Below are 15,236 nucleotides of genomic sequence, written 5' to 3'. Positions count from 1 at the left end.
AAGTAGGGTGATCCCATGACCAGTTTTAACCAGGACAGCTCTGTTCAATCCTATTTTATTTCTGGAATCTTTCTAGAAACATCTGTCCCTGACTTTTTATTTTAATTTTTTTCACCATTTTAAATACACATATTGGGGTGACATCGGTTAATAACACTCTGTAGGTTTCAAATGTTCCATTCTGTGAATATGTAAATTGTATTGGGTGTGAACCTTGGGTGGTAAACACACAATCCTGTTCTTTTTAAATTTTAGTATTATTAGCAGGTACATTACAATAAACTAGAGTAAATTTGGTAGGTATCTACTTTTTACATGTAGTTTCTTCTGTGGAGTGTAAGAAATAATGTGCCACAAAATATAAGGTTTTAATATTAAGAATTTCTTTGGGTCAACAACGAACCATACCATGATTTTGCTGATTATTCCTGAAGCCGCATATCAGCAGTCTAGTTCTGGACACTAGGAATGGGAAACCCCTGTGGGAAGAAATTAAATGGAGACCATGAGAACTTGTACGAGAAGTAAGTGATGTGTCCACAGAAGAGTAGTCGAAAGAACCTCTTGCCAAATACTAACTGATTAAATCGATGGCTCCTAGGAGGGCTTTTGTTGAAATAACTTCACGATCACTACAAGGATCAATGGGCTGATCTATCTATCTAGATATAACTTTAATATTACATTCTATAAATTTAAGGTGTACAATGTGTCGATTTGATATATTACATATTGCAATATGCTTACCACCAAATCATTGGCTAACATCTCCATCACGTCACATAGTCATTACTTCTTTGGTAGTGGGACCTTGAAGATCTCATCTCTCGGCCACTTGGAAGTTTGTGATGCACTATCTTGGATGACAGTCACTATATTGTGCATTAGCTCTTCAGAACACACCTTCTAAATGCAAGTTTCTACCCTTTGACCAATAACTCCCCAATTCCCCCATGCTCAACCCCTGGTAACCCGCAGTCTACCCTCTGTTTTTATGTGTTGAGCTTTTCTACATTCTACGTGTGATGTTATCTAGTTTTGTGTTTCTGTGTCTGACTTATCTTATGTATCATAATGCTCTTAAGGTCCGTCACAAATGGCAGGACAATAGTCTAAAACTCTTGAAATGAATTTGTGTACATTTTAAGTAGTTGTGCAGTATAAAGCAAGTGTTAAAAAGCTAACATAAAAATACTGAGCAAAGCAGCAGCCCCGGCTGGGGTGGCTCAGCGGACTGAGTGCTGGTCGGCGAACCAAAGGGTCGATTCCCAGTGAGAGCACGTGCCTGGGTTGCGGGCAGGTTCTCCAGCTGGGGGCTTGTGATGTTTCTCTCCTCTTTCTCCCACCAGTCCCCTCTGCTTAAACTAAATAAATAAATATTTAAAAAAAAACAAGCCATGAAACATTGTATAGACAATATATAGAATTAAGGTCCGTGGTAAAGTTTCAATAATTTGATTACTGAAGAATACAAGGATTTTCTAGTAGAGTTTCTTGGTTTCTAAAATTAGATTGTAATGAAAAAATCCTGGTGTTTGTTGCAAAGAAAATCACATAGCCTACTGGATTTTGTGCTATTGTTTTACCAGTCTTATTGATATGGCCCATCATGAATCAATAAACGAGAATTTTGAAGAAAATCCATAATGCTAGATTCCATAAAGATAATAAAAAACTAAGTACTTTTAAAGAAATTTAATTTGAACATTAATTTTAAATGTACAAGTACTTATTTTTTGAATATTTTTATTGATTGCTACTGGATTTTAATGCTAAATGCTAATCGATATCTGGTAGATTTTGCTTCGTACTTAAAAAAAGTTTTTTAAACAACAAGGTAATTTATAGAAGGGAATTAAGAAGCAAAATAGCTATGCCCACCCCAATTTGATACTATCTCAAGTTCATTTCAATAACCTTTATTAATGTTTTGCCAACATTCTCCAATTTTTTGAGTTACTGATCACAAGATAATTTTTGAAGGAAAGTTTTTTCAATTATTTTTCCTTTCTATGCTAATTACATACCTTTGAAAAGTCTGAATTACACATTGTCACGGATTGATCCATGGTTCATTTAATCACGTCATAGGTCTACACAAAATTCTACATGGTATATGGGAATTGGAGCCATTCTGTATGAGGTGGTACTCTCTTGTCTATACAGAAATATATTACATAGTATTCAAACTCAGAACAAAGAGGTGTACCAGTATTTGACTGTATATCATCATCGTACTCGCTAAGAAGGAACGCTCTACAGAACCGAATTGATTGTTCCATCATACCAGAGTGAATTTCTCGCAACTGTTTACTTTCTCTTCAGAGACGTCCGTCATCCAGGTGACAGCAAGTGATGCTGATGATCCCTCCACTGGCTACAATGCTCATCTCGTGTACAGCTTGCTGCAAGGCCAACCGTATTTCTCCATTGAAGCAAAAACAGGTATTTCCGATGAAACAAAATGCAATCCTATATAATCCTCAGGCAAATATAACAGCAAAAACATTCAGCTTACAAGCAGGCTGTAAACCAGACCTACTATTACACAAACAAACAGGTTTTATTTTAAACACAATCATGTTTAGTCTTTTAGCTAATATTTCTAAGATTGAAAGGTTGGTTTTTACACATCCATACTGCACATGGTTAGTGTATGGGAAATAAGACACGTGTAAGGATTCTTGCTAATCAAGTAGAAAATGACAGATTACCCAGTTAAAAATATGGGGAAAAAAACTTTACAAGCAATTGACAAAAAGCCTACAAGCATATTAAAAATGCTCACCTCATTAATCATCTCGGGAGTGCGAACTAAAATCACAATGAGATACACCTGCAGTCCAAACCAGAACGGCTACCATTAAGCATGAACTTGCCGGATGCAGCAATTGATAGGAGACATTCACTTTCAAAAAATGATTTTTTTTGCAGTCCCTCTCTTTTTAATTTAGATGTAAAACTTGAATTTCTAAAATTGCTTTTCCAATTTTCATTAATGAATTGAATATTTTATAAAATAAGTAGGACGCGGTTCTTGTTTTTTGAAATAACGTCCACTGGATACATAAAAATTACATGATACTATTTCATTTTACAGACACTGGTTGCCGTGTCCAACACAAAGGTTAAGCCTATAGAAATCCTGCCTTCAAGAGCTTATAGTTTCACAAACGGGAAAGAGAAAACCCATACACGTGTGTAACTAACTGCCAAGAATGTGGCAAAAGAAGGAAACATTTACTCTAGTTAATAAGAGGCAAATTATTTTTCCATCTCAGTGGCATGAAAAGCTTAAAAGAATTAAAACATTTTGGTGGACCTTTAAGCATCTCTTACTGCTTCATTCAATTAGCAGATAATAAAAGCCTCGGCCTTTATCAATCAGGGTTTCTTGGGAGAGATTCTGAAAAATAGAACTTGAGTGACTGTATTTGTAATTCCACCAAGCATAGTACCTAGCTTCTATTATGCTGGATGCACACAATAAAAGCTATGTTAGGACATGCAATGGATTCCTTAAGACATTATGTTTTAACTCCCTCCCACAATCCTGGTTGCGAAGGGCTGAATGTGTAACAGGCGTTGTGCAACCTACTGGATTTAGGACTTTACGACCTAAAACAACAACAACATGGAATCCTCTCCTGGAACTCACAAATGTATATTAAACATGCAAATATTCACAAATACATATACTCAGTTTGTGAATAGTATCAAGGGAAACGAACATGATCCAATAAGAGAAAGAAAGTGAGGACGAATTTATACTGTGGGTCCAAGACAGAACACACTGAAGCCGGGATGCAGAGTGGAGCCGGTGGCCCAGCCCTAGGGAGCCCAGGGGCGTCCCAGGTCCCAGGAAGAATGGGAGAGACGTTCCTGAGATGGGAGAGTGGGGGGGTGTGCTTAGATGAGAGGCCCCTGTGGGAACTCGCAGAGCAGGAGAGTAGGAAACGAGGTATCTGAACAACAGACACGTGCTGGGTCACCCTGGAGTTTCTTGACAGTTTTGAAGCATTACCTTTTACTGTCTTTTTTCCCCAACCATCACTGTTTTTAAAAAAATGTATGGAGCAACTTTGAGAAAGCTATGAATTGCATTCATGGAGGCAAGGTGGAGTGGGCAGCAAGAAAATTGAGGCCCTCCAAAAAAATGAAGTTGTAAGTTTTGGAGTATAGGAGAGGGTCTGGGAATACACAGGGTCCAGCCGAAGGGACACCTTGGTGTGGCTGGTGGGGTACGTGAACGTCTCGCACAAGATGGACGGCGATTTGACCATTTCACCTAAAATGTCCTCTGGTGTGCTTGAGTGTGATGTTGTTATGTTACAGAATGACATGCTTATGATTTTGTAATAAAATATTTTGTAACAAAAAAGGGTGTTACTTGTGCCAGACCCTGTATATCCTTTGTTTGGTTTGAAGGTGAGAAGAAAAGTTAAAAATAAAGTAGACAAAGTGCATGCAAGCGCCCACACCCAGGGAGCAAAGGTGTCTCTGGTCCTCTCACTGCTTCACTGGCCTCTGCATCTTTGGATGTACGATGTATGCCGGAAGCTCTAGTACTATTTTCCTTTGCTAATATGAAACAACACTCTCTTGAGTCACACATTGGGAGATACTCGTAGCATCTGTTGAATATATTCAATGGTTTTCATGCTGATTCACATTATACATGATACTTATGAAATACTCTATCCACAATTAAAATCCTGTCACAAAGCAGTCTATTTTATTATTTTAAAAGTAACTGGTATCATGATTTTTCTGATGAACACTTTTTTTCCAGATACATTTGAAGATTATCTTTCCTGTGTCTTTGTTAAGTGTTCCCCAAATCTTCAGGACCGCATTCCCCTAGGGACTGCTGAAATCTTTCCGAAGTTTTATTCAGTGATAATTTCTTCACTAACTGATTTTCTAGAAAGTGGTCATGCATTACCATATTCATCATGGCTCATCTTGAGTTTGAACACTTGTGCATTGTTCATCTTCACTGGTAGATTATGAATAATTATTTTTTGACAGTTAACTCAAAATTTATTTTGCAAACTCATTGCAAAACACACTTTACTTGATATTTCAACCATGGTTAACACCATAATAGGTTAAACTCTGAATTAAAAATACCAACTAAATGGTACAGACATATGATTTCACGTAGTTTATCCAAGTGAAAGCATCTGTATCATACATATATCTGGAAATCGTTTTCTATTTAAAGTTGTGTAAGGCAGAGCTGATAATGAGATTGCAATAATATAGTCTACCATCCTTTCTCAAGTTGTTCTGTGATATGTTATCATAATTATGTATCAAAAACCAACTTTTCTTTATACATCAGGACTCAAAATAGGCATCACAGGTGCACAATATTTTTACATAAATTTGGTGTTGTAATTTACACATTTATCCGTAATAAACTATCTTATGCCAAGTTAAGAAGAAAAGTTAATTGTAGCGCACTAATATTATACTAGAGAAGATAGCAGAAAATAGTTGATGTAAAAATAGAACAGTCTTCTTTTGTACCTGTGGGTTATCATAAAATGAGGTTTTATTAAGGGTCTACTAGTGTTCTTAATGTTGTGATGGCACACTAAAATCAAGGCAGAATTGTTTAATTTGTTATTATTATTACTTTTTCTCTGGAGCGGTATCTAGCACATTGTGATGATTTGAAACGTGTCAGAAGTATGATTATATGGTTGGAATCTTAAGAAATTAACTAGCAAGATGCCATGGTTAATTATAGAATAATAATTGGAGTTTATCACATTTTTAAAGGCATTATAAGAATATCTTCTAAAATGGACAGAGAACTGCAAGATGAGTATTGGGTAATCATTCAAGCCAAAGACAAGATCGGCCTGCCTGGAGCACTGTCAGGAACAACGAGCGTATTAGTTAAACTTTCTGATGTTAATGACAATAAGCCGGTGTTTAAAACAAGTAAGTAGAAGCATCTTGAATTTTCGTTATGACGTCATTATAAGTCTGCCGAGTGTACGTGCAGCTGTTGGTTTGCATTCCAAGAGCACTACTACAGCACTAACATTATATAAAATAAATTCCGTGGTGCTAATTGTGATTATTTTCTCTAGTGTGAAAGGTCAAATACAAACGAAAGAGCAATATGTTCAATTGCTTCTGTCACCAATCGCCACCAACTTCATGTCTTAACGCAAACTGGTTACCTTAAGGATGTCTGGTACAGGCGTCAGCAGGTCAAGTCAGACCAACCTCAGTGCGACTGTGGGGGCTGCCTTCCTTCTTCTGAGCTCGAGGGCGGGACCTGTTCTCTTGGATTTGGAGACAGATTCACAGCCTCTGTCTCCTTGATGGCTGTCAACTGGAGGCCACACCCAGCTCCTAGAGGACCCTTTCTGGTTCTTGTGCAGAGCCACGTATCTCAGAGGCAGCCAAGGCTGTCGTGTCATACCCCCCCTCTCTGCCATCACGCTGATCTTCAGTTTTACCTCTTCTTCTACTTTAAGGACACGTGTGATTACATGGGCCCACTTGGAGAGACCCATGTCCACAGCCAAGGTTAGCTGATTAGCAACTTTAATTCCACCTAAAACCTTAATTCCCCGTTGCGTGTTTTCAAGGGTATTAGGGCACAAATACCTTTGGGAGTCATTCTTTGACCTCTGACCAATAATGATCTAAAATGAATATTTCTTATTTTTTATTTTTGTAGCAAGAATAGATCACACCTGCTGTCAGAATTTAAGTAGTGAGTACAAGTTACATTATGCTGTGTGGTTCAGAAAGAATTTCTTTAGACATTATGAGGAGGAATTTATTGTCTAGGGAGCTTCTTTTTCAGGGGTTTCTGTCTTAGCTTCAGAAATCAACTTGCAAGCTTTTCTAGAAATCATGAGCAGTTATCACGATGGAAGGAAAATGTGATGAGCATGGAACAAAGAAAGAAGTAGATCAAACAGACACACACACACACACACACACACACACATGCACAAAATGATGCAGACGCTACTCGGGGTAGCCACTTGGTGCCAGGCCCAGGGTCGTCAGCTTTTTCTGAACTTTTGAGAAATACTATAATTCTGAATATTTACTCCTGTGCTATCATCCTGTTTTACATTTTATTAGTTTGAAAATGTAGCCACTGTTATTATTTTCAAATAGAAATTGTAAATATTTGAGGTGTACAACATGAGCTTCTGATAGGGTTATAGTGAGATCATCACTGCAGTCAGACTAACTCATGTATCTGTCCCTGCACAGCTGGCTTGCATGTGTGTGTGTGGTGAGGGCACCTGAGGCCTACTCTCTTAGCAAATTTCAATGATTTAATATAGTTACATTAACTATAGTCACCGTGCTCTACATTTCGAGAACTCATTTCTAGATTTCTAGAATGTAGTCACCCCACGTAATTGCAGCTTTGCACCTTTAGAGCTACAGCTCCTCATTCCTTTGTGAGCTCCTTTCTGAACAGAATTTAGGCAATGGGGTAGCAATGTGTGACCTCTACCTTCATGCTATGAGTGGCATTGTGTTTGTGACTCTCTCCACAAGGTGAATGTATCCCTATAGGCAAGAAGATAATGTCTAACGAAATCCAAAATGCCCAGACCTTTATCAAATAATTGGCATATAGAAAACGTACAAAAATAGTGGCTGAATTCACTGAATAAACCTAGTCTATTTCACTGGATTAATTTGTTGACAATTTTATATTATGTGATCAAATAAACAATTCTTTTTATTTTCCCACAATGAAATAAACACTGCAGCACAGTTAAACTGTTATTTCCTTACAGAATAAAAGATTAGCTACTTTAACATTTTCACTTAAAAAAATAAAGGAAAGTCTTTCGAGGCAATCTGTGAAGTGGCTTGCTAAAAGAAATAAGAATGCTTCAGAGGAAATCAATAATATCTTTAAAGAAAATTATATTACATGGTCTCTTTTTTAATACTAAGAAATTTCATTCTTTAGAATAATAAAATATGTTATTTCCTATATTTTAGTATAAATCAGAAAGTAATAATGTAAGGCTGGCTAGTCTTTATCAGTTTCAGGCACGATACTTCTGAAAGTCAGGAAAAGAGCTGAGTTATTTCTATTTATTATCTATATGTTTCAAGTACAGTTACCATTATATTGTTGTGGCTAAACAATGAAGTCATCTAATTTAAACATAGTTTTTATACTGCATCCACTTACCAAATTTGATGGATCTAACTTCCTTTTTCACGTCCACTAAGTCTAACGGAATCCAGCCTCAAAACCTCCAAGTCAAACTATTATGCTTGGAACTCAACTATGGCTCGTAGTCTCTGCCATCATGAATTCATGCTTACATGTTTTTGGTTATTTTAGGTATAAGAATGCTTAAGTGAAATTGAAAAACTTTTTATCAAGTTTATTGTGGGCCCATGGAAGGGTACAATAAAAATATATCCATGAATATTGAGATGGTTTTTATAATAAGTAGAAATTTGGAAATTATATGTATTGGTCATAGGACTTACTAAGATATATTTAAGAGACAATAATAGATGATCAAATAAATTTTTAAAGAAATATGCAGATGGTAAAAATAAAGAATGAGTATATGTGTGTACATGCATGTGTATCGGTTGGGCGCCATGCTGCAAAGCAAAAGGTCACTGTTCAACTCCCAGTTAAGGCATATACCTGGGTTGTGGGATCAGTCCCCGATTGGTCAATGTTTTTCTCCCTCTTTCTCCCTCCCTTTCTCTCTCTCTAAAAATAAATAAAATCTTAAAAAAAGGCAAAGGTGGGCATGGGTTTCCCTATGGCCCATAAATAAAGGGTGCTATAATTGGGAGATTCTTATGTTTATTATTTATATGAAGTATCTTGAATTTTGTTTTCGAAGGTTTATACCGCATGAATGTCTCTGAATTCGCACCCACTGGTACTTCTATAGGAAAAATCATGGCCTATGATAATGACATAGGAGATAATGCAGAAATGGAGTACGTCATTGAAGATGATTCACAAACGTTTGATATCATCACTAATCATGAGACCCAAGAAGGAATAGTTGTATTAAAAAAGGTAGATATATTAAAATTATTTGCTTTGCAGAATAATTTTACTGCAATTTTATTTCAAATCAGAAATACATACAGTTATTTTGTGTAGCCAGTTAGTTTCGAAATGAGAACCTGTGATTTATTTATGGTGTAAGGAGACAAGGAATTTAGAGATGTGGTTTTGTTATTACAGAACTTCTTGCATTATATGTAGAATGTTTTTTAAAAAATATGTTAAGTAAAGGACGAACTTTATGAAAAGATCTTAAATGTCAAAAAATAATTCTTAATTCCATAAGATATTTATCCACAGAAAAGTATAATTTTAAACCTAAATTAAAAATTATTTGGAAATTATATGTACTGGTAATAGGACTTACTAAGATATATTTAAGAGACAATAATAGATACTCAAATAAATTTTTAAAGAAATGTGCAGATACAGTTAATATCCTGAAGCATTTTATAATAGATATAAACAACAAAATACAAATAGGGATTTAGTGTGCTACTACTTAATGATTCTGTCAAAGGGATCCAGGTAGATAAAAAGTAAAACCAATATGCAGATCATGGGTTATAGAACTGTATGCCTGAAACCTATAAAATCTTATTAACCAATGTCAGTCCAATAAATTAAATTAAAAGAAAAAATATAACACAGAACAACTTAAGTGGGGGAAAAAGTAAAATCTAACTGAAACTGAAGTAGTGCAACCACAAAATCTTTCTTTTTCTAAGCAATGCCTTGGGTTACTGAAGCCATTTCTTCTGTGTACACTGCATTTCTTTATAGAAAGTGGATTTTGAGCAGCAGAACAACTATCGCATTAAAGCAAAAGTTAAAAACCCCCGTGTTGATGAGCAGCTCCTGAAATACCACGCTGAAACTTCCACCACGATCATTAAGGTCCAGGTGGGAGACGAGGATGAACCCCCGGTCTTCCACCTCCCGCATTACGTGTTTGAGATCTCCGAAGGACGCCCGCGGGGATCGTGGGTGGGCACCGTCTCGGCCAGAGATCCAGATCAGAAGGAATCTCCTATCCGGTACGTCCGCAAGGCCAACTTTGCAGTAATGAATGCACGGACACAGACTGGCTTAAATACGTGATGTTATGCCTGTGACACAAGGATATGCCCATATTTATCCATATAGTACTTAGAGCTTCATTATTGGTTAAAAAGCCACAAAATAAGCAACTGCAAACATGAAAGAAATCAGCAACCATCATCCAAAATTGGATGCAACCATCTCCGTGAGTAGGGGTAGGAAGGTGAGGGTAAAGGAGTCCTTGATTAAGCCCAGTCAAAGAAGACACACACGAAGCTGATCCAAATGTCGTTCCGTTTTAATAGTATTTAATTAAAATGATATTCAAAAGTTGAGAAAGCTTTTTTTTTTCAGCTCCGGCCAGTCGGCTTAGTTTGTTGGAGCATCATCCCACACACCAAAAGAATGTGGGCTTGATTCCTGCTCAGGGCACGTGCTGGGTTGTGGGTTTCTTTCTGCATCCGGCTGCTCACAAAGACAATCCGATCAATGTTTCTCTCTTGCATCACTGTTTCTCTCTCTCTCTCTTTCTCTAGCTCTCTCACTGTCTCCTTTACCCTCTCTCTAAAAATCAGTCAACATACTTGCAGGTGAGGATGAAAATAAAATTGAGAAAGCTTTTTATAGGACACCACTTAAAAGAGTAAAAATGGAGTCAGTCTAATCAGAAATAAATTTCTGTTACTGTTCAATGGTATTTGCCATACACTAGTCTGCTATAGTCACCCTATTTCCTTCTTTTTTAATATGTGAATTATGGGTCTGGTTAGACATAAGAACGAAGTCTGTTACACGTTCCCTTAATCTATTTACCACCACTCCCCCTCCCCGCCCCGCCATGTAGGCGCTGCCTCTGCTATGTGCTTTGCAGAGACTACAGATTCAAAGAAGGAGCTTCTTTAAATCTTTGAGAGAGAGGGATGCTCTCCCTTTTCCACTCTAATTACTAATCATAAAAGCTGCTTTCTAATAGGTAGATATAGTTCCTATGTACTTACAGTAATTTTAGAAAAAACTGTAAGTGTGCATATGATGTATGTGTATCATTAAAACCCAGTGAATCAGTTGTTTAGATTTTTGTAGGGTATTTATTAACTTGTTCTTCTTAGAATACTTAAGAGTATCTAATATTTTTCATTCACATATTTAAAGATTTTATTTATTTCCTTTTAAAGAGAGGCGAAGGGAGGGAGAAACAGAGGGAGAAAAACATTGAGTTGAGAGAGAAAGAGTGACTGCTTGTTTCTGGTATGCACTCTGTCCCGGGACTGGACCCACAACCCTGGAAGGTGCCCTGACCGGGAATCGAACCTGTGACTTTTTGCATTGCAGAATGATGCCCAACCAACTAAGCCACACCAGTCAGGGATACCTAATATTTTAAAAATGCTTTAAAGACTACACTGTTCATTATATTCTCATGTATGATAGTAAAGTGTTGAAAACAATTTAAATGTTGAATTGTATTGATGTAAATAAGGCAATGAATGATGATTTACAACAATGTTTATGAACACTGATGAAAAAACATGGTATGATTTTAAAAGATAATACAAAATTATTAGAGTTGTATGTTTACTACAAGTAAAAATGTTAGGTATATATTGGGCAGGTAAGTGAGACAGATGTTAAGAGAAGTCATGCATTTTATAGTACTACTTCTGGTGGTTACTTACCTTATTTTCTACAAAAAATATTTTTTACCAACAGTTTTCATTTTTATACTGAAATTAATTACTCTTAAAAATAGTTTGTGAACACCTATCAACAAAAATATATTTCAATGCCTTTTCTGGACATTTTTTACATTTAGAAGTATCTTTTAAATGAAATTACTTTTTAGTTTTTTCCATGTAATATAGCAAATGTTCAAAACATATCATGAAAACAAAATTAAACTTGTGTGCACTAGGCTTGCATGTGTCTCCGTTTCTTGTGAGAAATGGGAATGGAACTTCTGTATTTGTACAAACATTAAGAACAAATGTAAAGGCATCTGGAGATGGAATCATGGAAGAATCTTTTGTTTACATCATTCTGGTAGGGCTGTGAACAGTGAGAAAACATTGCACCATCACCTTTTAGTCATTCAGCTTTTTGAAAACTTGATTTATGGGGATGACACTGGTTAAAAAGACTATCTTGGTTTCAAGTGCACAATTCTATGACACGTGGTCTGCACGTGGTACTGTGTGCCCACCACCCAGACTCAGCGCTCCTCCCCTCACTGTTTATCTCCCACCCCGTCACCCTTCGCTACTTCCCCACCCCCCGCCCCTCTGGAAACCACTGTAATGGTGCCTGTGTCTGTGATTTCTTTTGTTCATTTGTTCTTCTTGTTTGTCCATTTGTTGCTTTCGGTTTCAAAATTCAACATTTAAATTGTTTATAACATATGAGTGAAATCATGTGGTTCTTAACTTTTTCTGTCTGACTAATTTTGCTTAGCATGATAGTCTCAAGATCCATTTACGTTGTAGCAAATGGCAGTACTTCATCTTTCTTATGGCTGAGTAGTATTCCATTGAATATATTTTTAAAGAAATGGAGAGTCCATAAAAGGCAATTTGAAGCGAACCAAAGATTCATCTTTTACGCATCAAACATTTACATTTTAAGCTTATTAGCTCAGGCTCTTCAAAACGTATTTCAGACAAGTTTCATATTCTAACTATGTTTATTGACTATTATTTAAAATGTTACTGCTCACTGAGGATCATAATTTTTAAAACTCTTACTTGGAAATAACCTTTAACTTTTGATTAGTTTTATTTTGACTGGTATATTATAGAAACTGGATATTCTAGATATTTAGTACAAAATATTAACTGATAAAATGCTGTTTCATTTGTCAACAAATAAGTAGAAAATTTGACCACTTGTGGGAATGTAAGTAAATCACTTATAAAGGTTTAAAAGTGAGTAAAGTTCAAACCGAATTCCTCTAAAGCTTTATTCTCTGTCATTTCTGTTTTAATTCTCCCCAGGATACCAAGCTACAAATTAGTGATATTTTTAGAAACCTGTCAATTGAAGATTAAAATAGTCCCATCTTTTATCATCCAATTATGGCAAACCTCATTGATGTCTCATCAAAGTCTTCCGGAATATTCTTGCGATGAGAAGCCCTCCCCTAACCCTAGTTATTACTCTTCTTTAATTTTTATTATTAATCATTTGCAGCCAGATAAGACATGCTGAGTACTTCAAAGGCTCCTTTCATTGTGGAGCTGAAGATCATTTTCCAGACTTTTCAGTATGCAAAACACATTTTATTCTATTATTATTATTTATAAATTATATATTATAAACATTATCATTTATATAAATTATTATATTATTTCCACACAAAGAGCTGTCAACCTGCCTTTGCTTTATGTATATAACAATATGCTAATAGTTAATAAATTTTCTTCCAGCAAACAAAAACAAATAATTTCTCATAGCTCGGCTATCAAGTAATTATAATATGATACACAGATTTAGCATGCAACTCTGTGTTGGAGTGAGTCTCAGAGCAGTCTAAGCTAGTGATTTGTTTTATGTTGCTTCCTATTAAAAAGAAAAGGTTCACACGCATTCATTTTTACCCCCATTTATTGGCATTTCTCTTTATTTTGTGAATGACATTTTGCCATTTCCTTTCTAAACAAGTTACCCACTTATTAGCATTCTCTCTTGGGAATGAACATGAGTTTAGATTGAGCAAACATCAGTTTAAACCTGAAGCCACTTTAGTTTCTTTTTTTCCCTATCTTTACTGAATTGAAATACATATACATATGTGTGTGTGTGTATATATATGTGTGTATGTGTATCTGTTTCTGAAAATTGTTCAGAATTTAATTACTATGTGGAGCATGCATTTAACAATCTGTCTTATTGCTTTGAACGTGTGTTATACGGAGAAAAAATAAAACGAAGGGGCACTCTTCTTTGGTTCAGGTATTCTATACACATCTCCGGAAGCGGCGAGTTCTGCATTGATGACAACGGCACCATCTTCACAGCCAGCCCTCTCGATCGAGAGGTGAGTGCGTGGCACAACCTGAGCGTCAGAGCGGCGGAACAGGGTAAGTCCTCGCTTGGGTACCGCAGATCAGTGCGCCGCGACGCCCAGGCGTAGGAACCAAAGCTCGCTTACAATGTTGATGGAGTTAAATGGTATTCTATATGTCAATTCATGCATCTGCACTTATTTCATTATTTTAAATTAACAATGTCTGCTCCTTGCTGTTGTGCTTATAAATTGCCTCACCATTTACATTTCTGTAGCAGTAAAAACAAACCACCTGAATTGTAGACAACAGAAGATCACAAAAAAAGTGTCATAAAAAAAAACACCCGCCGCATGTGGTAACCACCTGGAAGATGCGGCACAACAGTTATGTGGCTTGTGGGAAAGAGACGTTGTCTTGTGACATTGGTCTTATCAGCAAATGAAGTTCACGTTGCTTCGTCTCTTTCCTGGAAAATTTCCCAAATTAAGTGACACGCTATTTATCAGCATGTCAGCTAAGTGAGCAAAACCACTATCTTTAAAAAAGCTGTGAAGATATCAATATATGTATGTTGTAAATAGTCATGTCAAAAGTTTAATTTGAACAAAATTTTAAACAGAATTTTCAGAGAAAAAGAATAGAAACTTTAAATGAATTTCGTACTAAGTTTTCTTCAATTTATTTGTACCTGGAATTCTTTTCCCAGTTTACTTACCAAAACAAAACAAAAAAATTCTATGATGATATGTTAAAACCATTCAAAGATGCACCTTAAATTTGGAATCACTCCATCTCAAAATCTCTAGGGACACTTTTTATATTTTAACGTTGTATTTATCTGTTTTCCTAAATATAACACGATAGAGAAGAGTCTCGACATAATTCTTAATGGTTTATGTATTTCCTAAAAGCCATGGATTTGTGGTATATATTAAACTTGCAATTTATAATACTTAAGTGAAAATTGCAATATCTGTCCTAATTGCAATATCTGTCAGAATCATAACTGATTAATTGGGAAAGACAGTTACAAACAAAATTTCATCCCAACCCAGAAACCTTCTCTACGACAGTGGGAAAGTAACAGTTTTATCACTCAGAAGCACTGAAGCAGAGTGAGATGTGCGTTCCAGGGAACC

At 36.1% G+C, this 15,236-nt stretch overlaps 1 protein-coding gene across 4 annotated transcripts in view; it reads left to right on the top strand.

Moving 5' to 3' along the window:
- Window positions 1–15,236, top strand: part of CDH19 (cadherin 19) — a 46,996-nt gene that overhangs the window by 23,106 nt on the left and 8,654 nt on the right. For all 4 annotated transcript variants that reach the window (XM_045850088.1, XM_045850087.1, XM_045850090.1 and 1 more), the window contains exons 4-8: window positions 2,326–2,445; window positions 5,791–5,955; window positions 8,883–9,064; window positions 9,839–10,092; window positions 14,042–14,169. In XM_045850088.1, the coding sequence (XP_045706044.1) occupies window positions 2,326–2,445; window positions 5,791–5,955; window positions 8,883–9,064; window positions 9,839–10,092; window positions 14,042–14,169 (849 nt within the window). The remainder of the gene's footprint in view (window positions 1–2,325; window positions 2,446–5,790; window positions 5,956–8,882; window positions 9,065–9,838; window positions 10,093–14,041; window positions 14,170–15,236) is intronic.

Source organism: Phyllostomus hastatus, unplaced genomic scaffold (assembly GCF_019186645.2).
Source record: "Phyllostomus hastatus isolate PE091 unplaced genomic scaffold, TTU_PhHast_1.1 phas_contig_80, whole genome shotgun sequence".
NCBI lineage: Eukaryota > Metazoa > Chordata > Mammalia > Chiroptera > Phyllostomidae > Phyllostomus > Phyllostomus hastatus.
Note: the sequence above shows the minus strand (reverse complement) of the source record. Positions and strands in the feature narration are given on the sequence as shown.